Here is a 24,075-nt window from a genome sequence, read left to right as displayed (position 1 = left end):
ACTTAACATCTATCTTCTATATTTAATGTTATATTTTAGACCTTTTGGAAAAATAGATGTGGGTGTGTATAGAAAAAAAATCAATATAATTCAAATTAGTGCAAATTCCTATAAACAATATTAAACTAATTAAACTTAAATTTATTGATTCGCGCGCCGATATTTGTCGAAAAAAACATCGTATTAACAATATAAATTTAGAATATATAACATGCGCAAAAACATGTTTATATAATTTACAAAATTAGAAAACATCTTAAATATCTCTATTATATGGGAGAGAAATGTTTGAAAAGGTAGGAAACGTTCACGAACTGCACGACATGCAAGCCTCTCCATTCTTACGCGAACAAACAAGCATGGATTCTAAGTTTTTACTCGCTTGTTGACTCAATTGATTTCGTCTTTCAACATTATCATCATTATCGTCATCTTTGTTGGGAGACTGAATGGGAGTGTTGACAGTGCTAGGTGTGCTAGATACAGAATCATTATTTCGTAATTTAGATTGGTCCACTGTAAATTGTATAGGATTTGCGGCTGGCTTTGTTCGCAGATAGTACATGCCAGTCTTTAGACCCTGTAAATGATACATTTTTGATTTATATTCTGATTTCGATTCTGTTACTTTGTTTGATTAGGATCATTGATATAAATGTAGAAAGAAAACTGTCATCTATTCAAACAACCTATGTAAGTTCCAGCAGAAGTTTAAAAATGTAAAAATAAAACTACAGTAATTAAAATGACACTTACGCTTCTCCAACCAAAGAAATGCATCGATGTGAGTTTCTCAGTCGTCGGATCCCCTATATGAACATTCAGAGATTGCGACTGATCGATAAAAGCTCCACGGTCGGCCGCCATTTCAAGAATTACTTTTTGCGGTATCTCCCATACAGTTTTGTAGAGTGCTTTCAAATCATCAGGAATACGTTCAATGTTCTGCAAAACATACCTCCATAAAATTATGCAAAAAGAAAAATTAAATACAAGAAACAATAGCGTGAGATAATTAAAATCATACTTGAACAGATCCAAAGCTTGCAAGTATTTCATTCTGCATATCTTTATCCCATAAACCTCTAGCGGTTAAGTCTCGCAGTAAATGAGGATTAACGATAACGAATTCTCCTGATAATACGCGTCTTATATAAATATTACTCGTATATGGTTCGATGGATTCGTTATTCCCCAAGATTTGTGCCGTCGACGCCGTTGGCATAGGTGCGAGCAAAAGTGAATTTCTTACTCCATGCTTCGCGATCTTCTCCTTTAATTTACTCCAATCCCATAAATTTGTCGGCTTAACGTTCCACATATCATACTGTAGAATCTAACGAGAAATAATGTTACATTATAATTGCAATTTATATAGAACATATCCAACATGATTATAAATATATATATATATAAGATCAATTATAAAATATTATAAACTTACTCCTTTGCTAACCGGACTACCTTCATACGTTTCGTAAACGCCTTTTTCTACAGCTAATTCGCAACTTGCTTCCAAGGCACCGTAATAAAGAGTCTCAAAAATTTTAATGTTGAGTTCTTTTGCTTCTTTGCTTTCGAATGGATATCGCATCAATAGAAAAGCATCAGCTAACCCCTGTATTCCGATACCTGAAAATCATAAGCGTTTTTCACATTTCTAGCTCATATGATATACCTACTTGTGATATAACCCACTGATAATTAAAAAAAAAAGCCATAATCTTACCAATAGGTCTATGTCTTTGATTAGATGTTTTTGTCTCCAAAATGGGATAGAAATTGACGTCGATGACTTTATCCAAATTACGAGTGACGATTTTTGCAACTGTTTTAAGTTTTTCGAAATCAAAAGTCTTGTTATTCGTATTGACAAACATATTGATTGCGATAGATGCTAAATTACACACAGCAACTTCTCCAGGGCCAGAATATTGAATAACTTCGGTGCACAAGTTGCTGCACTTGATTGTGCCAATGTGCTGATGATTAGATTTTCGATTGCAGTGATCCTTATAAAGCATATAAGGTGTTCCAGTTTCTACTTGCGATCTGAGAATAGCGACCCACACAGCCCTAGCCTCTACTTGCTTTTTATAGCGACCTTCCTTTTCGTATCTATAAAAACATTTTGCGTAAATTTACATAATTATATAATTTATCGCAGAAAGATATATAAATCAGTTTTATTAAATTGTTGATAGAAAGGAGATAATTATTAGTGCATGTACCTGGTATATAGTTCTTTAAATTCATCACCCCAAACATCAGCCAAGCCAGGAGATTCATATGGACACATCAAGCTCCAGATTTCGTCATTATATACACGTTCCATAAAAAGATCTGGTATCCATAGACCATAAAACAAGTCTCTTGCTCGCATGTTTCCATCCCCTGTTAAAAGAAAAAAAAAAAGCACACAATGTATACATATCAGTAATGTATAATCAAATATCAATCAACGTGAGAAAAGAAAAAAAAAAAAATAATTACCAATATTCCTCCTAAGCTCTAAAAAATCAAATATATCGGCATGCCATGGTTCTAAATAAATAGCAAACGCTCCTGGTCTCTTATTTCCACCTTGATCAACATAAATAGCCATGTCATTGTACAATTTTAAGACAGAAACCATGCCATTGGTTGTATTCGTATTATCTTCTGTGCTTTTTGCACGAATGCAATGTACATTGAGTCCTATTCCACCAGCATATTTGCTAATCAATGCACATTTCTTTAGCGTGCCATAAATACCTTTTATGCTATCATTGTCGAGCGTCAAAAGGAAGCAGCTGTGTAAGAAAATAATTTCTGTTAAAATAATTGAAAAAAATTAGACATATTGTCCAAATAATCAAAACACCAATATATTACAATTACCTGGACATTTGCTGGTTATTAGTACAGGCGTTAAATAGCGTTGGCGAAGCATGTGTAAAATATCTTTCGGACAAATAGTTGTATGTTTCTATAGCTTTGTCAATATCATTCTCATGAATACCAACAGCTACTCTCATCAACATATGTTGAGGTCTCTCTACTATCTTGCCATTGATTTTCAACAAGTAGCTTCTCTCAAGTGTCTTAAAACCAATATAATTATAACTGAAATCTCGGTCGTATATTATAGCAGAATCTAGTCTTTCTGCATTGTTCTTGATAATATTATAATAACGTTCGCAGATTATAGGTGTATGTTGTTTTGTGACAGGATCCTCGGCATGATATAAGTCATGCATGACTTCTGCAAAAATAATGACAGGCATTACACCATTTTATTACATCAAGATGTAAAAATTGACTTGAATAAATACAGAGTCAAGATATCGTACCGCTAAAACTCTTCTTAGTCTCCTTATGTAGGTTAGATACATCAATTCTTGCAGCTAATATAGCATAGTCGGGATGATTAGTTGCCATAGTAGCTGCAGTTTCAGCCGCAAGATTATCTAATATGACTGTAGTTACTCCAGAATATAAACCACGTATTACTTGAATCGCAACAGCAGACTGCAAATAATAAATTCATTTATTACATACAAATTGATATTAAAAATTGATAAATTACTTTCTCTGTCTCTCTTTTATGCATGTAATATTACTTTAGTTAAAAAGATAAAATATACAATGTATACATTGCATTCTTCTATTTCGTGTCATAATATTACAAAATTATATACAATAGATAACGCTATATACTTACTGGATCCACATAATTCATATCCAAGTTATAACATTGTTTGGCAATTCTTGAAGTGATTTTATCAAAATGAACATCTTCCTTACGTCCATCTAATAGAAATAATAATTTTTAATTCATATTTTTATTTATCAACATTGTTGATAAAAATTTATGTTATATGCAAAAGTTATTTATATACACTATATATAAATTATATATTTCTCCTTTCTTTACAAAAATAAAAATAAAGCCGTCTTCAATTTATGAATGAAGCTTTTTGATACAGTATCATTTAGTCAACAATCAAACACGATCATATGATTAATCTAAACACTCACTACGCTTGATAACGTGCATTTTCCCTCGCACAATTTCCTTGGCTGGCATTTTTAAGGGAGAAGGATTATTATTTCCCAGAGAAAGCCTCTTCACCTCTGCGCTTAGGTCCATCCTGTATTACTGAAAGATTGACACAAACTTCTTTTTCTACAATTTGATTTATCACCGGTTGGAAGAATAACACAAATGGACTGCCAAGTTTCTTTGTGCACCGAGAATTTTAGGCGCGAAACGGAAGAACATGTGTTTATCATGCGCATTACAATTCATCGATTCGAACCAATAGCGAGCGTCCTCAGTTATGTTCAAAAATCTACTCGTAGGAATAAAATACTATTTGATTGACCAATCAGGATAAAGAGGTATTTTGTTTCTGATTGGTCAAATTCTTATTTCAATGAGTAAATTTCTGAACACACCTCGCATGACGTATATTCTCTATACTCAGTTTGAACGATGGCCGCCGTCAGTTTCCCGCGCTCTTAAATTTTGACGTATGTGCGTGCTTATGATATATATATATATATATATATATATATATATATATATATATATATATATATATATATATATATATATATATATATCTTTAAGTAACTTTTTTTATATAATATGAAAAAATTTCGTTTTTATATTTCTATAGCATGTTGTAAAAATACTTTAAAGGCGAATTGTTTAGAGACGGAAAATTCGCCAAATTAATAATTTAATTATATATAAAGTTAGTTATTATTACAAAGAGAGAAAAAAAATACATTTTTTTTTAAATTCTACTATTAATATTTGAACGACTTGTCATTTTGATTGATTATGTTTTTATATTCGTATTTTCACATAATATATAATTTAATTTTTTTTCCAGGTAGCAAAAGTAATCATTTTGATGTGAAATTACATCAAAATAATTACTTTTGTTACTTGAGTTGTTATTACTTTAATACTGCAACAAAAAATATGCGATATTACTTACTCCTTCCTTGTTAAATAATGTTGTAAAAATTAATTCTTTACGTAGCTTTAAATTGATCCCGAATATATAGTAAACTTAGAAAATGTAAAAATTGCAATAAAAGACAAAAGTCTCTTTAATTTCAAGAAAGGACAGTAATGTGGTATTAAAAAAGAATTTGAACATTTTTAGACGATTTTAGACGAAACAATAATAATAACCGACATTTATAGTAGTTTAACAAACAGCGTTTTAATCTCGTGGATATATTTACACAAAAAATTGTCTCATCGTAGTATTCGTAGAAAGGCCAGATATAATCACGTCGTTAGGGAGATTCGATCGAGAGAAAAATAATTCTTAACGCCAATCGTGTGCGAATCGAATGTTCGCGGAGCTATCGTACATTCAACTATATCTCGTAATGCGTATCACGATTCGCTAAATAGACATCTTTTTTTTTTGTGTACTTACAATACATATATACAAGTACTCTTTGCTCGCTCGTCGGACGCGCGCGTACTCTGTATGTATTATACTTTGATAACGTGTTGTAGAAAGTTTAGGAATCGAATTATCGCCGATAAGATGTTAATAATGTTTCGGGATTAAATTCTCGACGAGCATGGCAGCAAGAAATTTGTAGAGAAACACGTGGTTTTTCACATTTTTCTCTCTTCGTTAAAGGCAAGTACTCGCCGGTCCGACAACTCGTTGAGTTAATCAATCTTTACACGCTCTAAAATTTAATATTTACAAATCCATCGTGATAACACGCATACACATACTCGCTCTAGAAATACGAATATCGCGAAAACACACGAGATCCGAAAGGAAAACATGCCGTGTTGATGAAAAATTCGAATATGATGCGTAGACATTAAGCAATTACGGCCTGTCTTCCTTAATTTTACGTAATCGTTTACTTAATTAATCGTCTGCCTAACGCAGCCTAGGGACGATTTATACCTTTGGTAAGAGACAACAAGATGATCGCGCGATAACACGACAGCTACGAACAGCTAGCGCTTAACAATTCCAAACTGCGCGCGAATAAAATTACGAACGAATCATATTATTTTCAATACTGGATAAATCACTAATTTATAAATCAGCTGTATTGTGTCATGGAGTGATTGCCTGCTAAGTTTTTCGTAAAAAGTAAAACAACTATAAAGACTATATGTATAAGAAACATTGTAAAAAATTATTTCGAGCTCTCTCTCTCTCCGACATTATAATATTATGACTAGCGCACATTCTATAGAATAAAAAGTCAAAGCTCTTGTAAAAAATTAACATAGATATAGAAGACATGGACTGTTTGTAAACGAGCCAGACATAGCAACATAATAAGAGCTAACGATATTTACACATTTTTTATGAAAACAAAAGGGCAAACCTAATCCCTATTAAAAAAAAAAAAAAATAAATAAATAAAAAAACAACATACTTTATTCTTTTCATTCGATTTTTACTATTTTATCAATTGGACAGTCTATGCTTTGCATATCTATGGAAATTAATTGAGAATGCAAATATTAATCGATCGCTTAAGTACAAGCTCGGATAAAGCTCTATGTAGAAATAAATTCTGAAATCTATCTACTCGATCTATACGACGCACCGTACTCATTATCCATACTCACTCTCTCTCTCTCTCTCTCTCTCTCTCTTTTTCTCTCTCTCTATACCTCTTCTAAAAATACAGACGGACAAAATCAACAGACTTTTACAAAATCGCCAGATACATACAAACATTATACAACGCACTATGTACAAACGCATCTTTCAAACTCCAAACAGTCATTCTAACGCCATTGAGAAGCTATTCATTCCATCGCACGAAAAATATTTCCACGTTTACATTGTTAAATTTGCGCTTTCAATCTTATATATATTTCATTATTTATACATATCGCACACACTCGTTTATAGCGTTACAAAGAAACTTTACATTTAAATAAATAAAGGAAATATTTAAATAAAAAGGACGAGTATTTTTCACGACGCAAACTAATCAAGGGAGAGAGAATAGTTTTTTTTTTACATGATCCTCCGCATTTGGTGCTATTCATTATTGTTAGCACGAGTGCGGAATCTATCAATTTTATATTCGTATATATCGCGTATATTCTCTCTTTCCCCCTTTTACTTATTACTAAAATGTCCCGGCGTATATTATAGTACAGAGAAGCTATCGCTTGGTCTCGCTTTGTACTTTAATAAAAAGTGGTAAAGACAGTATACAGTTACATTGGTGTTTCACTTGATAGGACTCTAAATTATTCGTCCCGGGGCTTCGAACGCCTAACGAGACGAGAGGCGTCACTGGTCCAGATCATCTTTGTTGTATCGTCGTTGAGATTTACATGCAACGGCACACGAGAAGAAAGCTGCGGTTCTTGCGTAATAATCAAAAGTTGCCTTGTGCAACCGCAGCGCTTTTTTAGCCTTTATAGGACCAATGGAGATTCTTTTAAGAAGTAGAATAATAATTGTTTATACACACTCTTTAGAACTGATTACACCGAAATATAATATAAATCGCGACAGCGATATGCTTTACATGTGCAGGAAAGACGTTATACATATAATAAATTTCGATACATATGATAAAAAAAAAATTTGCAAACGACACTCTTGTTATAAAATTAACATTTTATCTATTTTTCACAGTTGGTTGTGCAACGAATCAACGACATTTGATAGCTCTGTATGTATTGCAATTTGTGTGGCAATAGAGAATTAATTCAGTCATTAAATTATTATTATAATTGCCTGCGCGTAATTGCTGAGAAAATATCGAACGTATATAATTCTCGTTGCTAATTCGATGAATTTTTCCGAGGAAATCGATTGTAAATTACTTTTTGCAACATAAAGTATATTGCGATGTGACGATGAATGCGATTGTTGAATCGTGAGGAAACGCTGCGTATTTTAAATCGCTAAAATCGAGTCTTACGACGTACATCTCGCAACGTAAGTAAAGCTTCGTTGTAAAAGCATTCATAATATATAATTTAAATCTCGTAGTAAGATTGTCAAAGAGAACAAACTCGCATAACTGACAGATAGATTAAGAAAATAATACAGTTGTGAATACACATAGAAAACTGATAGAAAAATAAAACAATGTTTTACGAGAGTGTAGCTTTCGTTGATTTCCGGTAGGCTCGTTATCGCGATGTGGACGGCATTGTACTAAACTGACTGGACATGTTGCAGCAATAACACGGGACAAAAGTCTGCGAGGTTCTACAAAAGCGAAATATTTAATGATTAAGACTTATTTCGCGATAATTTAAATTTGTTGATACAATTACAAAGAGAAAGACAATAATCTTTTCTTCTGATCAAATCTCTCAAGCTGCGTACGTGTATTGATATATATTTATATTAATTTGATTATTTAAAATTCAGTTTTACCTCGTTTGCCGTTGTAATTTTCGATTACTTTGCCTTTTATGCGCAGCTTTCTGGCATTGTCTGCCAGTATCGCAAAGTAATTGCTAAGGTTGCGAACCGTCACCCACATCTTCCGTTTGACTAGCATCCATCGAGTCATCTCGTTTACCATCGATATTATGACTGAAACATACGATTTGCATATACAATACTATATGTATATGTATATATGTATGGTTTATACATGTGACATATAATTTACAAAGAAAATCAAGTCGCAAACGTTACGGTAATAAAATGTAAGACTTACTCTACGTGAACGCAGGAAGCGTCAATCTCCGGTGACGTACGATAGTGTTCTTGGATAAGTCCAACGGTAGACGGCCTTGGTTTCAACGCAGATTCTGACTGACGTTTACCTTTTCCTACAGTCGTTTCTTTATTCGGTTCTTGCACTATCAACAAACTCATTTCTATCATTGCCTCTAGACAATTTACAAACAATTCGGCACTTTCGGGCGTACAGTTGGACTGTAAATATATTGTTAATTGATTAAAATACTGATTCTAAATTTACATAATCAATACTAAGATATAAATCGCTATGAAATTGCGAAATTAGAAAATTCAACTTTCTTCAAAACTTACGTTCGTGTAAGGTCCCGCGAACCTCCATAGACCACGGAAACCGCAGCTTTGCAAATGCTGTAAATGATGTTGTTGGCTCGTATCTTCACTAGCTATCATGTTTTGTATGATGGTTTGAACTGCGTTCAATATCGCTTGATCATGACAAGAGCACAATACGCTGTTGATCTTTGCGTCGAGTAAATTGTGTCTGCAACGTGACATTCGATACAAAAATTCGAAAATGAAATATTCTAGAGTATCTCTTCTCGATTATATCCAACTAAATTTTTGTATTATTAAGTATTGGAAAATTGGAAAAATGAAAAAAAAAAAACAAAAAAACTTACACAACTGGAAAGACTTTTGGAAAAACCATAGTCGCTTCCGCCAGGTATTCGTACAAGATCCGCGTTTCATTTTCACTGGTGGAGTATTTTACCAAAGTGGCCAACATGGTCAGAACCAGAGTCTGCGTCGAAAAATCGGTCAACACTTCTGGGTCGAGTAAGACGTTATTTTCGTTGCTCAGGCTCACTCTAGTGCTACGATCTTTCTGTATAGCAGTATAAGTATACAAGTACATTAATTCCCTTGTTAAATCTCAACAATATATATGTATATAAAGGGAATAAAGTCAAATATATCACAGTCGCGGAATTATTTCATCTGTCTCTCAACACGAACGATTAAGGAGAGGAGTGCAGTAACCGCGTCTGGATATATATAAAATCGAGAAAAAAAAGAGAGAAAGAGAGATACAAGAGAATCGTGGTCCAAGTAACGATATATACCTGCTGTTCCGCATCGTCCGTCGGCTTGTCGTCCTTTGCGTTCGGTACGCTCAAGGATCGCTGCGATTTAAATAAAAGCCGGCCAGTCTTGTTAGTGACACAAGTTGCATCGTGTTTTACACAATCCGGGCAGGCACAGGCGGGCACACACCGAGAGAGTAAACAGAGAGATGCATGGAGGAATAAAATGATGTTATATACAACGCTATGCATCTACTAGTAGTCAATTAGAGGCAGATCGGATCGAAAAGTATACATGGCAAATAATAAGACGAAACGATGGTGGGAAATTAATTTTCATTTCATTAAAAAATGCTTGCAAAAGGGCGTCTCTCTTTCTCGTGTGCAAAGTTTTTTTTTTTTTTTTTTTTTTTTTAGAGATGAAACTCAAATGTGAATACTTCTACATTCTAGAGCATAGTAAATTAAATACATACCCAAAAGAGAGATATAGGATATAATCTAAGACAGATACATAGACACGGTTCACTATAATTTTAGAAATAATATACGCGCGTATACACACACACACACACACACCCACACGTACACGCATTAGATTTCAAGTAATAGGATGAAAAGAGTAATATTCTTCGGCAAAAGTGAAATAATGTTATCAATCAAATATAATAAGATAAGCAGAGAGAGAGAGAGAGAGGAGGGGGGATAGAAGCGATAGGATTCGTTACGTACAAATTACGCGTGGAAAAAGATTTTGAATTTCATTTCGTGCCATCTCATCGAGATTCTTTCAATTAGGATCATGCAGTGCATTTTTTTCAACTTCATGCTTCGTACGATGCTTCTGTGATTTCTTTTTCATTTGCTAAATGAATAATTGTGTATACGAGCGAGAATGGCGATACGTTTCGTGATACGTTTTACATATAAAACAAAAAATAAAAAAATAAAAATAAATTTTTTAAACGTGATAAAACCCTACGATGTTTTAAACAAACATGTTGACTACCCGTTGCTACGTTATAACTCGAAAAAGGACGAGTTAATTCGTGAGAAAATAATACATACATATATATACATACATATATATATATATATATATATATATATATATATATATATATATATATATATATATATATATATATATATATATATAATTAAATGTAATTTATACCTGCGCGGACTGTTGTTTTTGCTGTCTCGCTTGAGTAAGTGCCGATTGATCCAGCAAATCCCAAGTCTTTTGCCTTCTACTTGTAGGATTGGGCGCTCCAGATATATCCTAATAAACATGCGAATGATTTCATTAAAACAATGTCATGTTATAATATCATAGAGGAAAGATATTCAAAAGATATTCTCACCGCACTGCGAGACGGCAAGGTATCGAGAATGTCTGAACTGCCTGATGACTCGTGTAAATTTTTATCGAGCGAATGTCGAATGTGACATCTGCTACGCACTTCCTCCGATACAGCCACCAACGCTGTAAAATGAAATTTGCATAAATTTTTTTTTTTACTCTCAATTATAATATATTGTGTGCGTTTATTAAACGTACCGGTCAAGTAAGGAACGCTTTCAGGTGTCACTTCGAATTTATCCCTTTTCGAGGGTTTTGCCACAATCGCCAACAACATAGTCAACACCCTGACAGTTCTGGTAACCGTGGTAGGCGTGGGATGCCTGTAGCCCTTTAGAAGATGTCCGACCAGCGCAAAATGAAAATTAGATTTAAAGGACAGACCCACAGTGTGATCCAGTTGTTTAAATTGGCATTCCAAAGGTTCGCGTGTCAACATCATCACGTGTTCCAATGTCTAAAAAAGGAGAAAGGATCATTATTTTACATTTTCAAAAAGTATTTCGAAATTGATCAAGATTGAGAAAAACTCGAAAAATGCATAGAATAGAAACCTTCTCGTCGAAAGTGCCCTGCGAGTCGAGCGTGTGTAGATTCTGCTCAAGAAGAGCCAGGCCGGATGCATATAACGACGCTTCGTCCAACTCGAGAACGGACGTGGCGATCCAGAACAAGTACCTATGTATTGGCGATTTCTTGGACAGAAAAACGAGACTTGGTATTGAATACTTCAAGTTGAACTCTTATAGATTTTCTTTCTTACAGAAGAGCTACACGAAACTTACAGGTCTCAGAAGAGGTTGCAATCGCGTCAAACACATAACGATGGCCTCCATGAGATTGATATCGTTAAAACTCTCGAGCGCTTTCACGAGTATCTTTAGTAATTGCCACATATCCTGATCCGTTATACTCTTGCTGATACAGCCGAAAACGATGAGCGCCCTTGGTTGTAGAGCTGGATTAAGGCAGAAGGCAAAGTTCTTCGCTAATAGAGTCCATGTTTTTAACCAATCGCACTTGGGAATGTCCCGCATACAAGCCTCCATAATTTCCAGAAGAGCATCGGTTATTACTTCCAAGCTAGTCAAATAGAGTCTCTCCTTGTCTTGTGTCCCGGACACATTTCGCTCATTGTTGAGCCATTTTTCGTTGGTGTGTTTGCAGCTAGATTTTGGATGTTTGTAGAAGGCCGTGCCAGCGGCGGATTTCACCTTGCTAATGCCAAACAGCAGATAAAACTTGGGCAATGAAAACTCATCTAAACTCATCCGCAGTATCCTGTGTGTATCTTCGGAGAACGAGGGCGAACTGCACGTGCACAACGAGTGAATGCTATTGATCACCAGACCATGAGTGGACGCTCGCATGGTCAAACTGCCGGAGCACACGAGCAACGTCACTGTGTGAAAGATATACGGCAAATGTTTCCCTACGTCCAGACAATTATTAAAGGACAGCATCAGAAGATACCTCGCGAGAATTGCTATATCGCTCCACATTATATGCTGTTCCAGTTGAGATGTCGGTGACATACAAGTCTTGTCCACTATTCGGCATACCTTGCTAATTAGTTTTTTGGCTACTAGTTGCACATTACCGGACGCTAGGGCGACCGCGGTATCCGCCATAATCTCGGCCATCGGTGAACCTAAACCGTATCGCGCGCTACGTTGCAGAAAAATATCGAGGACAACGTCTATCAGTTCTGGCAGCATGCCAATCGTGCTCCAAATCTTGGCTTGTATGCTCGGATACATTTCAATCTCCTGGACGGTCAACGTAATTAAATCATCGAGAATTTCGGTAACCTGTTTCTGCCGCTTGCCGCCCTCGTCGTGAGGCTTGTAGAATCGCACGAGATTGCTCAACCACGGCGTCATATATTCGAGACATAAATGCTTTAGTTCAATAGTCGATTCCCTGAAGCCTTGTATGCACTCTTTGAGAAATTCGAGCGTGAGATGCGGATCGTTCGCCGCCAAAGTCTCGCTCAGATGCTTAATGAATATAGTGTTGTTTGACGGTATGCATATACCGGATGTCTCTAACAGTTGACCTTCTATTCTTAAGCCGAATGTTGCCGTAAGTGCGCATAGATGATTGTAGGCTGCAGTCCGAAGATTCGGGTCCGGGCTACCGAGATTCAGTAAGGCCATGTTCAACAAGGTACCGGGCACGTCTTTAGGCCTGATTTTCGAATGAACGGACATGGAGTCCGGTTGTGACAATACCCAGCGATTCCTGATGTGAATTATAGCCTGTACGATGTTATCGCAATCATTGTGGGCAAAGGTCAACGGCCCAGCCTCGTTGGAGATGGTTAGCGTGAATTGATTGTCGTCCAACAGGCAAACCTCCTCTATTTCAGATGCGTAATACACGTCGTTTAAAAGAACGTATTGCGACAACACTTTGGATCTGTCTGTGTGAGTTATTTGCAAGGTTGTCGGTCCGAGCTTCACGGATACCTTCATTTCCTTGTGAGATAATTTCAAGACACCGGTAAATACCTTCAAGTCCTCGTCCAAGGACAATGTTGCCCCGGGTAATTTCTGTTGTTCGATGTCGATCGCGTCGTTCAATTTTCCTTGACCGTCGATAAAGACCATCTTTCGATTACCTTTCAACGGCGCCAGAATGCTATCGTGATACTTTGTGTATTCGCGTACCCAGGTATTACAGTTGTAAATATATACCGCATGAAGGTTTTCGTAGGCTGCTTCTGGCAGAACATAGAACCATTTTTGCAAAAATTCTGTTCTAAACCGATTATCCGAACACGTATGAGTGAGGTCGACAACCACGTCGTATGGAGAATGATAGAATGGTTTTAGAGTCAAAATTACATGATATATCAGCAAGTCACCGTTTGTTTCGCCAAGTCTGAAAATCAGAAAGTTTGCATTGTTTTAATCATCAATCGGCGTACAATGCATAACAAGTGAGAAAGATGGAAAACGGAAAGATGCTAAATTTTTCACAACATCTTTGTCTTTGAAAAATAAAGTGCTTACTTGAATCGACGTGCAATGTAGTAAAACACTGGATAACTCTGCTTACTAGTGCCTGCTTGGTAAAAGATATTCATACTCTGGATGCTCTTAAAGTCTTCTCTTTCATGCATATTATGTTTCATCATGATTTCTTCGAAATTGGTCGATGACATATCTTTGCTCGCCCATCGAGACATACGAACGTAGGAAGAGGAAAAGAGTGAGCTGAAATCGAAATGTATGTATTTAATTTGCAGTTTAAATTAGTCATAAAACAATCATATAATCGAGATGAGAAAAATACGCGATAAAACTCACTGGGAATCCACTGGTTTATGCTCAGGTGGACCAAGATATGCTAATAATGTCGCCATCTTATCAAAGGGTCTCCTTCCGACAGCTTTGTGGTCTCTGCTGCTGCTGAGATAATCGCCGATTTTTTCCTGATGATTCCACAACAACCTGTGAAGAGCTAAGACATTGGCGTCCGATACAAACGACATAGGATGGCTGGTCTGATCGACTGTTTCGCAATCCGACGCTATTTGTATAATGAATCGTCGACCGATTTCAAAGTGCGCTCGCAGAAAGTCGTTGAACGGCAGCATGTGTTGTTCCTTGCTGAACTCTATGTGATTGGCAATGTTCTGCAGTATCTTCGACATAAGCATAAGACCTCGTTTTACTTGCGGCGGTACCGGCTTATTCACGATACCCATCTCTTGAGGCGAGACAATGGCAGGATTGATGAAACGCAGAAATATCACCGTCCCTACAGCCACAATGTTGTTTTGCGGTGACTGTGGAAATCTTTTGCACAATACTTGATACAGGCAGTGACACATCGAGCGCAGCTGCGGAGGAAACCTGACAAAAAATTAGACGAAAAATAAAGTTTCAACGGTAGTTGTTTGTCTTACTCGCAATTATTATTTATTACAGCAAATGATGACTCACGTATCTGCCGATGATACTATAGCATCAAACACCTTTTGTGTCAATGCAATTAAATTGCTACCGTTTTGTTTGATGTCTTCACTGGGATCAATCCTCGCGCTATCTACTTCGAAACTAATTGTTGGCTCATCCAGCAAAGGTTTGATGAGAGGCTCGAGAAGACCTTGCAAATAGCTGGCTCCGTAAATTTTAAAACAGAACGACATAATCTTACTTCCCAGAGTATTACCGCGAAAGAGAGTCTGTATACAATCGGTTAGCTCAACTTCTCGATAGAGCATGTTCCATAATAAAGGCGACAATAAGTGCTTTGCATCAAATAGTGTCACAAAGACACGCGCCAGCTCGTCCATTTGATTCGTTGTCACTACGTTAGCCAATGCCATGGCGATAGGTAGTTCGCCCTTATCACTGATCATTGTAACGAGTTGAACCAATTGTTCGTATCTGTCCGCTAGAACGGTCTCTGCAAGAGTATCAAACTCCGTTCCCTGCTGAAGTATTTTAGTCAGCACTTCCATAAACGCGGCACGCGTTTGGAGATCTGCGTTGTAACCTAAATCTAAATAAGAAAAAAATTTAACATTTAGCTCAATAAAATTAATTATTAAAGCTGATAATTATAATAACTTTGAGAGAGTTTTCTGGAAGGTGTAAAGTGTAAGAGTAAAAATAAAAGTAAGAATGTTTCTGGAAGTAACAATAATGTTTAAAAAGAGTTCTTCCAGAAAACCTCCTAAATTAAAAGAATATAAATTGATTTGATATTTTTGCGTACGTATCGAGTGCCTTAAACCACTGTCTATATTCGCACTGAGCAGATTACTCATGGCTTGAATGGTAGTGTTGCGCAAAGTAGCTAACTTGCTAGTCGCTAAAGTAGGCGATTGTCGAGGCACGACATCTTTGTCCTCCGACGATGACGGTTCGTTGCAGTAATTTATTAAATTCATAAAGAGCATGAAATATTTCGAAAATAATTCAGACTTTGCTTCCATCAGGTCGACACGGTCGGAATCTTCAGGCTGAAGAGGTAGTCCACGCAATAATGCTCCTACTGCTTCCATGCAAGCTTGATCCAAATCCCTGCATAAAAGTTGAAACGATAAATTTGATCATTGTAATTTTACATATATATATATGGAGTAAAGTTTTACATTTGAAAATTATAGATAGCGCAAGATTAAAGATTGAACAATAATCAGACGTATAAAATTTATAGAAAATGTTTTACCTAGTATAAGCTGTGATATCGTTGGCAATTGTCGAGGAAAAGGGGGGCGCGCACATCACCCACTCGGTCAAATATTCAACCAATTTGTTGCGAAATTTCAACTCTTGCCTAAACGCCAAATCATCCCGTCTCTTCATCATAGCTTCGACTAGCTGACACAATTTGGTTTTGATGCAAATCGAATGCACCGTCATGTCTAGATGCCTGACATATCTAACGATCGCCAACATCATGCCTTCGATGCTGGTCATTCCAAGATATTCTGAAGGTTGATCCGTCTTCGAGTCCAGAATATTTTTCATTATAAATATAGTGTGTTCGATAAATTGCGTATTCAAATCCGATACCACCACCTGTCCACGTGGATCAAAGAACTTTTCGACAATATTTTTTATCTGATCAAACAATATCGGATACAAGGCAGGACTCATTTCGTGCGCGACCAATTCCTTTACGTGCTTCTGTATCTGATTGCCAAGTTTCTCATTATTGCAAATCAATAATCGTAACAAGTTGAACACAAATTGCGTAACCGTACAATGCGATTCTTGACTAGGATTCGTTAAACCGGAGCTAGTCTCCTGTTGTTTCGTCGAGCTCTTTTTAGACTCGGAATTGAAGGGGAGTATACTATAGGGCGGTCTACTTGGCGAACGACGTTGCAAGCACACTCCCCCCAAAGCGCAAAGGAATCCTGTCATATTGGCCCACTCGTTAATTTGCTCCTCCACTTCGTGCTCTGAATTCTGATGCGCTGCCCTTCGTTTCACAGTGCTGCGACAAAATGATTCGACTTGCGCGTCCTCAGTCTTGGTCTTGGGATAATTGGACAATTGCCGCGAGGTGGCTTCCCAATTTCTAAATGTCTCCTCCCAAGCCTAAATACAAACATAACATTCTCTATTAATTTCTAAAAAAGAATATAAGATTAAGTATATTCGATACATACGAGAGAGAGAGAGAGAGAGAGAGAGAAATTAATATTGAAAATTTCAATTAATTCATTATACTATACTTTATGCAACACTACACATTTCATAAGGTAGGAAAAAATAAATATATACGTACAGGTTGTACACCATTCACGCAATGTTCTATCTTTCTTAATAAAGATAGTATTCTTTTTTGTAATGTGGCACGTCCTAAAACACAAAAGCGTTGAGAATTTATCAATGATAGATTAAATCTGTTGAAAAAAAAAAAAAAAAAAAAAAAAAATACGACGATAAAAATATAAATATAAGACGATATATAATTGAAGATGACTCACCGTGATTATGTTCCTGATAACATAGCCTACTCTCCCCGTGGGCTATTACGATAACAAGATCTTTAATACTTTACTACAGACGAATAAGAGTTTTATCAATTAAAATAAAGAAAAATGGATTCAAAGATTCATTTGACAACTTTGTAAAATCTCATATAAAAAGACAAAAACAAGAAACTCACCAGAGATGAGTACAGTCGAAGCTTGTGCCAATTCTAAATACAACTGATAATTTGGAAGTAGACAAGTCACTGCTACCTCATCGCTGCCACAAAGAATTTCAGCTTCCTCACATAGTAATGCGAAACAAGACATTGATACTAAAACAGCTTCCATGTCTATACTCCATAAATACGTTAAGCAAACGACCTGCATATCGCATAAGTTTCGCGGATTAATCTTTAATTTTAAATGTAATTTTACAAAAGATAAAAATATATATATATATATATATACCTCAAGTTTAATATGCGCCTGTTTGCTAATCGCGATCTGGCTGCCTACGTTTGCGTAATCCTTATTCTGAGAAAGAAAGGCGTTTCTGCAGCTCAATATCTCGCGAAGCCACTTGAGTATAGTCGTGTAATTGAAGATTTGATGTTGAATCAATTTCTGCGAGATTGAGAAGACAACCTGTGAACTGATGTCCCAGAAAGTATCGAACGGCGCTTCGGGATTCCACGCTTTAACTTTGTCTGGGTGATGCAACACTAGCAGAGCCTCCATCGCTTCATGGGCAATGTCCGGCATCGTGGGTTGATGGACCAACGAGACGAGCCCATTAATCAACTCTAAAGTCGACCTCTGTATTTCGTGACCAGCTGTGCCATAACTCTGTAAAGTGCTAAATTAATTCAGACTTTGGACATTTTACATATGTCTATATGTATTTTTTTTTATTGTATCTATTAAATTATATTTATAATTAGCAAGTTGTACTCCTTACATAATACTAATGATACTTTTCATTACACCTTATTTGATTAGCTTACATTTATCTGTAAACAACTTACATGCAACATTAACATGGGATCGACATGAATGAGTCGCACCATCACCAACAACAGATTCTTGGAGGTAACCATCTCGTCTTTAGGTTTAAGAGCAAAGTTGTGAATCATGCGCAGTGGTGTATACCACATGCAGTTTTGCGTCACTTTGTTCAGAGTGTCGGTGAACATGTTCCTGAGTTCCGTGCCATACGAAGATACGAGACTGATGTCTGGCCACCATGGCAATCTTGGCTGCGTAAAGATTCTGAAATATTACGGGACCAATCAGATTCGCTGGCGATGCTGACAACGCGAGAGGGGAATAATTTCTTGCACTTGCTTGTATAATGAGCTGACCAAGACGAACTGGTATGTCGATGAATAGTTGACATTTAGACAAAACTTAAACACATCGTTGTTATGTGGATTAATACGGAAGCAGCTAACGAAGGAATCGATCATCAGATCGACATCTTGCGCGTTATAATTCTGTCCACGGGAGAATGGTTTCGTGGGATGAAAGAGAAGTGTCATCAGATCATCCATTAATTGCTGTACCAAAATTAGAATGACGTTATTTTTCGATTCCGCGTTATTGATATACGTGGCCGCTTTGGTGAGCTTGACGCAAGTGACTGCCGCGGCCTCGGACAGCTGTCGGCTAGAAGAGCTGCCGTGCATTCTTAAGCTGCGCTTTACGGTATCGATAAACTGTTTCTTCTTCGAGTACCGAGGCGAACCGGGCGGCCCGGAGTCGGCGTTCACGATCTCCTCCAGAACCTTGGGAGAGAGTACCAGCAGCATCATCTGTAATGGCCAAACCGCCGCAGCGCGGCTCTTCTTGTCGACGAACGTGTCGAGAATGTCAAACAGCTCCTCGCATGCCCTACTGAGATCCTCGTTAGGTTGCTTTTGCAGATCGGCAAATTCTTGCGGATAAGTGTCCATCCAATTCCAAATCGCCTTTTCCAGGGAATTCATGAGCACGAGATGCGCCGACTTTTTGAGTTGCCGGACTTTCTGTATCGTTTCTGCATGCGATAGAAAGAACAATTACGATAAGAGCGTGTAATACATTAAAAATACATTTGATTTTACATGATGGTCTCAGACGTTATAATATATTCGCTGCCTACCATTCAGAAGTCTGGTCAGTCTGTGAACGTCGACATTGATATATTGCATTAGCTCGATGTCGCTGCAATCTGGATTCTCGTCCCCGCTGTTTGACAGTTCCTGAAGCCTAGCCGATATCCGATTGAAGACCGCATTGAAGAAATTTAAACTTAGAGCAAACAGCACCTTGCTTGCTAGATCCTTAATCATTTTCGTCTGTGGACTGTCTGACGGTATTCCTGTATAAGAAATTACAATTAGTTGCGCTTGAAAATCCAAATTCTAGGCTTGCGTTCAAAGGATTTTCGAAGCTTTAGAAGAAGCCAATGAATCGTATCACGAGTCGTTGAATTATTACAGCATTACACTCGTTTATTTCGCTTACCTATAAACTGGCATATTTCTCGGAGCAATAGTTTCACGTTCATGGCCTCCTCGAATTTTGTCGTATCCTTTGGTGTGTTCGCCAGACATTTCTCCAACGTGTCCAGGACGATGATGATAGACTCTTGCCGATCCTGGTCCATGGTATGGAACGGTCGCTGACCGCTCGTGTTAGGTGTCAGCTCGTTGACGCGTTGCAGCATCTTTGTAAGGCCGGATATAACGAGGGAGAAACGGTACCGAGAGATCTCTATCAAGCATTTTTTATTCCTCTTCTCGTTCACTCGTGAGTGAGGACTTTCGGGACCGGAACGACACGGCAGCTACAAATTCAAGAGAAAAATCATTCTTGGAGAAATAAATATAATAATAACAAGCAGGAGAGATGTAGAGATCCCAAGAGAAATATCTAGTGGATGGGAATCCATCTCATTTCTCCCGCAGGACTAGTAATTATTGTATATTGTACGGGATAGGAAAAAAAAAAAAAAAAAAAAAAAAAAAAAAAAAAGGCATGCATAAAAGAGACATTAAGGGTGAAATGTGCGCGCGCTCGAAATAATGGTGGCGACAAATTGCCCCGACATCAGGAAACGTCAATTTATACGCTCGTACGACGCAATCGATTCCGAATTTATTCCTTTTATACAAAAAGGATCGCGCAGTATGCGGGTAAGCTGAAGTGCGTAAAGCGACTTTCATTCATGGATGGATGATGGACTCATGAACGAGGCGTCGCGAGAGCGGGCGGGGAGAGAATTCCAACAGAGAACGAAGCGTCTTTCGCGAGGGTGTATTAGCTATTTATTTATAATAGTAAATATCGCGATGTGCAAATATTTCGAAAGATTTCCAAAGATTTCAATTTAAATGAAAATATTTTATTTTCAATATTTTCAACCGCAAAGTATCAATCGTCGATATTGATAATCAATAACGCGGTACGATAAAAATCACGAGGAAAAAGCGAGTTTCAGAATCGCGTAGAATCGTGCCCGCGTATCGATATTTATACATCTCGTATACCCTCCTTAGATACGTTACTGTATATACACCTTGATTGAGCTGCTCTCACAGCAAGGTTGACTGGAGGAGGAAGGGAGACGAAGGTCAAACCGCATGAGGGAAGCTGGGGAAGGAGGGGCCATCTTTGCAAGAATGTATCTTTTCATGAATGAACGAATCAAGGAGGGAAGGAACGACATCGCATTCTCGGGGATTGGGGTGATCGCTCTCTTTGTTGATACGCATTCACCTCAATTTATAATGCGAGATATCCGATTTTTTTCAAAAAAAAAAGAATTGGACCAACTAAATCGAAATATGGGACAGTCTGATCCCTTCACATAAATCGCATTGCAGAACATTAATTTAAATCACAACGCTATTGAAAAGATGTACATATAAATGTAATAATAAAAATAAAAAAAAAAAAAAAAAAAAAAGATTTTCTGTATCAAATTTAATTTTGATAGATAAGCCAAGTTTTATCAATATGTCAATTAAAGATAAATCGATGCCTTGAATCTGTGTCAGGTGTTGAATCAAATCTAAAAACGCGAATTATTTTTGTTTCTAATTGTAAGAGAAGACACGAAATTTCGACCATATATTCTATGTAGGTAAATGTAAGTAAAGTATTTAAAATTTAGTTGAGTTAAAAAACTGATCAATTTCTTTTTCTTTTGATTGATTGTCAAGAGGTTTATCCTACTTCTATATACATATATAATTTGTTTGACCCAATTCAAATATTATTTATATTAAAATTCAATTGTTATCATATCTCAAAGTTAAATACAATACATATTTATATCTTGTGGATACACCGTGAGCGCAAGCAAGGTTGAAGTAAAATAAACATCCTAAAAAAAAATCTATACTTTGAATTTGAGCGTGTGATACCATAATCTCACATACAGAATCTGCATCCTTCGCGTCTACACAACAATGCCTTGGGAATAGTATACAATTAGAGATTCATTTCATTGTGTCAGAAATGACCGAGGATTTCTTCAAAACATCTCTTGCCGATCGAACGATAACAATCATCGAGGTTTGTGCATGTTTTTTTCCGCTAGGACGGCCTGCGTTTCAGAAAAATACTTTCATCTATTCTCTTTCAAATCGAAAGGCCGTTTTTATCGTAAGTTGACGCAAACAACCGATTATCCACGGTGCAACCGGCTGTCAATCGCACCCGCACGAGCATCGTCCTCGCAGTCGTTGATCCATAAGCTGGTCCACCTGTCCGCCCGCGTGAAATCTACCCTGCGCACCGAGTAGCGAGAGAACTCGAAATTCGATACTCGGAGAACGGAGAAAAGAGAGAGAGAGAGAGAGAGAGAGAGAGAGAGAGAGATATAGATAGAGAGTGGCTCGTGAGTTTCTTGCCGAGGAACGAAGCTGATCCCGAAACTGGAATCGTCGTTGAGCTTTGAGCTCAACGACGAAAACCGAGAAAGGCGGAAACGAAGAGTCGAAGTGAATACACCCGTGCATCGTGGATGTGACATTAGGGAGAGGAGGTGGCCACACCGGAAGAGGGTAGCGATACAGAGACCGAGAGAGGAGGAGAAAGAGAGAGAGAGAGAGAGAGAGGGACAGAGAAAGAGAGAGAGAGAGAGAGAGAGAGGGCGAGCTGGACGGAACCAGGAAATGAACGGAGAGAAACGACGCTTCTCGTCGTCACCATTCGCGCACCTGATCCTCGAAACGCGCGAGCACCAAATTCGCCCATTCTCCGGGCTTTTGCGTCCCCATCTCCGTCCGAGGTTCACTGACAGGCCGTTACCACGTACCGCGAATCGCCAGGCTCGCCAAGAGCCGCGACCTTACGTCATCATTTATGAACGTCGACTGACCGACCACTACACTACCGCGGATCCGCGAATCGCCCCCGACGACCTCGATGGGAGAGGCACTCGCGGTGGTGGGATCGCGAAGACGGCCGCGTGCATCCGACAATGCCCGATCGTTCCATTGACGCACCAATCGCGCGCTCCACGTTCAGGAGCGACGCGCGACAAATTTAAAGTGTGCCTTTAGCGAAATGACAATCTGTTTTTTTTCCTTTCCAAAGTAAAAAAAAAAAAAAAAAAAAAAAAATACAGAAAGGCAATAGATACTTGTACTCGTGACACATGAAACTAAAATATAAGATACGACTCGTTATTGCAATTCTTGATCATTTATTTCGTTCTCTACTTGCAAATTTCCTCGTAATTATTCGCGCTTAATTAATGTTAAAACATCTTGTTTTTTTCTACATTTTATAATTCTTATAACTTTAAATTATTCTTTTTTAAATGACAACAATTTTTTTGAAGAATATTATTTTCTTGACTGTATACTATTCATCCGATTTACTTGTAAGTTTGCAAAGGGCGACAATTTAGTTTCTTACACCCCTGGTTCGGTCAACACTGGTGCACACTCACCCCACCTCGCAACCACGTCATTCATAACTGTGCAACATGACCTTGTACCCGGGACAATCGCTCGTACGAAAATTCGATCGAGTTATCACGAAATTGCTGCGTGGTTGTCTTTTAACGTGTTCATTTTTATATTTGGCAATCTATTAAGAGGCACAATTTTCATAATCTTTATTGCATTTTTTTTTGTATAATAATTATTTCATAAAATATATATATATATATATATATATATATATATATATATATGAAATGTATAATTATTTCATAAAATAATGTGTCACGTAATTACATATGTACCCACACAATTGTCACATTTAGCAAAAACATTTATTGGGGTAACAATACATGTTATAAAATCAAACCTACAAAACATAAATATATCTAATAACATATGTATGTATAATATAAATAAAACATTTTTTTTTTACTATTTAAACTTAATATCACATCAAATTTGCACATATTTCTAATACGCATGATCACATACTCGATAGGTGGTGTAGATTTTGAAGGATTTATTTTTTCAACTTTCTTCCTTTTACATTTTTAGAAATCTC

General features: G+C 37.1%; 2 protein-coding genes across 7 annotated transcripts; both read right to left on the bottom strand.

Annotated features, from left to right (window-relative positions):
* Window positions 1–120: 120 nt before the first annotated feature.
* Window positions 121–4,256, bottom strand: LOC140667069 (ribonucleoside-diphosphate reductase large subunit-like). Its single transcript, XM_072894744.1, has 11 exons — window positions 4,021–4,256; window positions 3,704–3,792; window positions 3,333–3,510; window positions 2,881–3,244; window positions 2,494–2,792; window positions 2,232–2,394; window positions 1,730–2,118; window positions 1,445–1,632; window positions 1,028–1,336; window positions 757–945; window positions 121–580 (listed from the first exon to the last, which is right to left on the bottom strand). Exons 1-11 carry the CDS (start codon window positions 4,130–4,132, stop codon window positions 308–310), a joined length of 2,553 nt encoding a protein of 850 aa, XP_072750845.1. The 5' UTR covers window positions 4,133–4,256; the 3' UTR covers window positions 121–307.
* Window positions 4,257–5,196: 940 nt separating this feature from the next.
* On the bottom strand, window positions 5,197–23,058 carry Nf1 (neurofibromin 1). Of its 6 annotated transcripts, none has more exons than XM_072894738.1 (25): window positions 22,880–23,058; window positions 20,080–20,401; window positions 19,715–19,933; window positions 18,919–19,609; window positions 18,600–18,843; window positions 18,043–18,420; window positions 17,769–17,955; window positions 17,587–17,628; window positions 17,385–17,458; window positions 16,317–17,194; window positions 15,861–16,168; window positions 15,083–15,644; window positions 14,444–14,992; window positions 14,147–14,350; window positions 11,915–14,015; window positions 11,684–11,824; window positions 11,328–11,586; window positions 11,131–11,252; window positions 10,941–11,048; window positions 9,803–9,976; window positions 9,359–9,564; window positions 9,030–9,219; window positions 8,692–8,912; window positions 8,403–8,564; window positions 5,197–8,231 (listed from the first exon to the last, which is right to left on the bottom strand). In XM_072894738.1, exons 2-24 carry the CDS (start codon window positions 20,279–20,281, stop codon window positions 8,486–8,488), a joined length of 8,139 nt encoding a protein of 2,712 aa, XP_072750839.1. In that variant the 5' UTR covers window positions 20,282–20,401; window positions 22,880–23,058; the 3' UTR covers window positions 5,197–8,231; window positions 8,403–8,485. The 6 variants fall into 6 exon arrangements, with proteins under 6 accessions (XP_072750839.1, XP_072750838.1, XP_072750836.1 ...); XM_072894737.1 differs by having other exon boundaries at window positions 9,803–9,889; window positions 22,782–23,057; XM_072894735.1 differs by lacking the exon at window positions 22,880–23,058 and adding an exon at window positions 21,984–22,116.
* Between the last annotated feature and the right edge of the window lie 1,017 nt (window positions 23,059–24,075).

The sequence above is a fragment of the Anoplolepis gracilipes genome, chromosome 6 (assembly GCF_047496725.1).
Source record: "Anoplolepis gracilipes chromosome 6, ASM4749672v1, whole genome shotgun sequence".
NCBI classification, from domain to species: domain Eukaryota; kingdom Metazoa; phylum Arthropoda; class Insecta; order Hymenoptera; family Formicidae; genus Anoplolepis; species Anoplolepis gracilipes.
Note: the sequence above shows the minus strand (reverse complement) of the source record. Positions and strands in the feature narration are given on the sequence as shown.

Coding starts and splice junctions, on each gene's coding strand:
- LOC140667069 (XM_072894744.1), bottom strand. CDS start 4,132: ATGGACCTAAGCGCAGAGGTGAAGAGGCTTTCTCTGGGAAATAATAAT. Junction 3,793..4,020: donor AATGCACGTTATCAAGCGTA/GTGAGTGTTTAG, acceptor TATTTCTATTAG/ATGGACGTAAGGAAGATGTT. Junction 1,633..1,729: donor TCAAAGACATAGACCTATTG/GTAAGATTATGG, acceptor TATGATTTTCAG/GTATCGGAATACAGGGGTTA.
- Nf1 (XM_072894733.1), bottom strand. CDS start 21,283: ATGTCGTTCCTTCCCTCCTTGATTCGTTCATTCATGAAAAGATACATT. Junction 19,934..20,079: donor AGAAATATGCCAGTTTATAG/GTAAGCGAAATA, acceptor TTTCTTATACAG/GAATACCGTCAGACAGTCCA. Junction 14,351..14,443: donor CATAAACCAGTGGATTCCCA/GTGAGTTTTATC, acceptor TTTCGATTTCAG/CTCACTCTTTTCCTCTTCCT.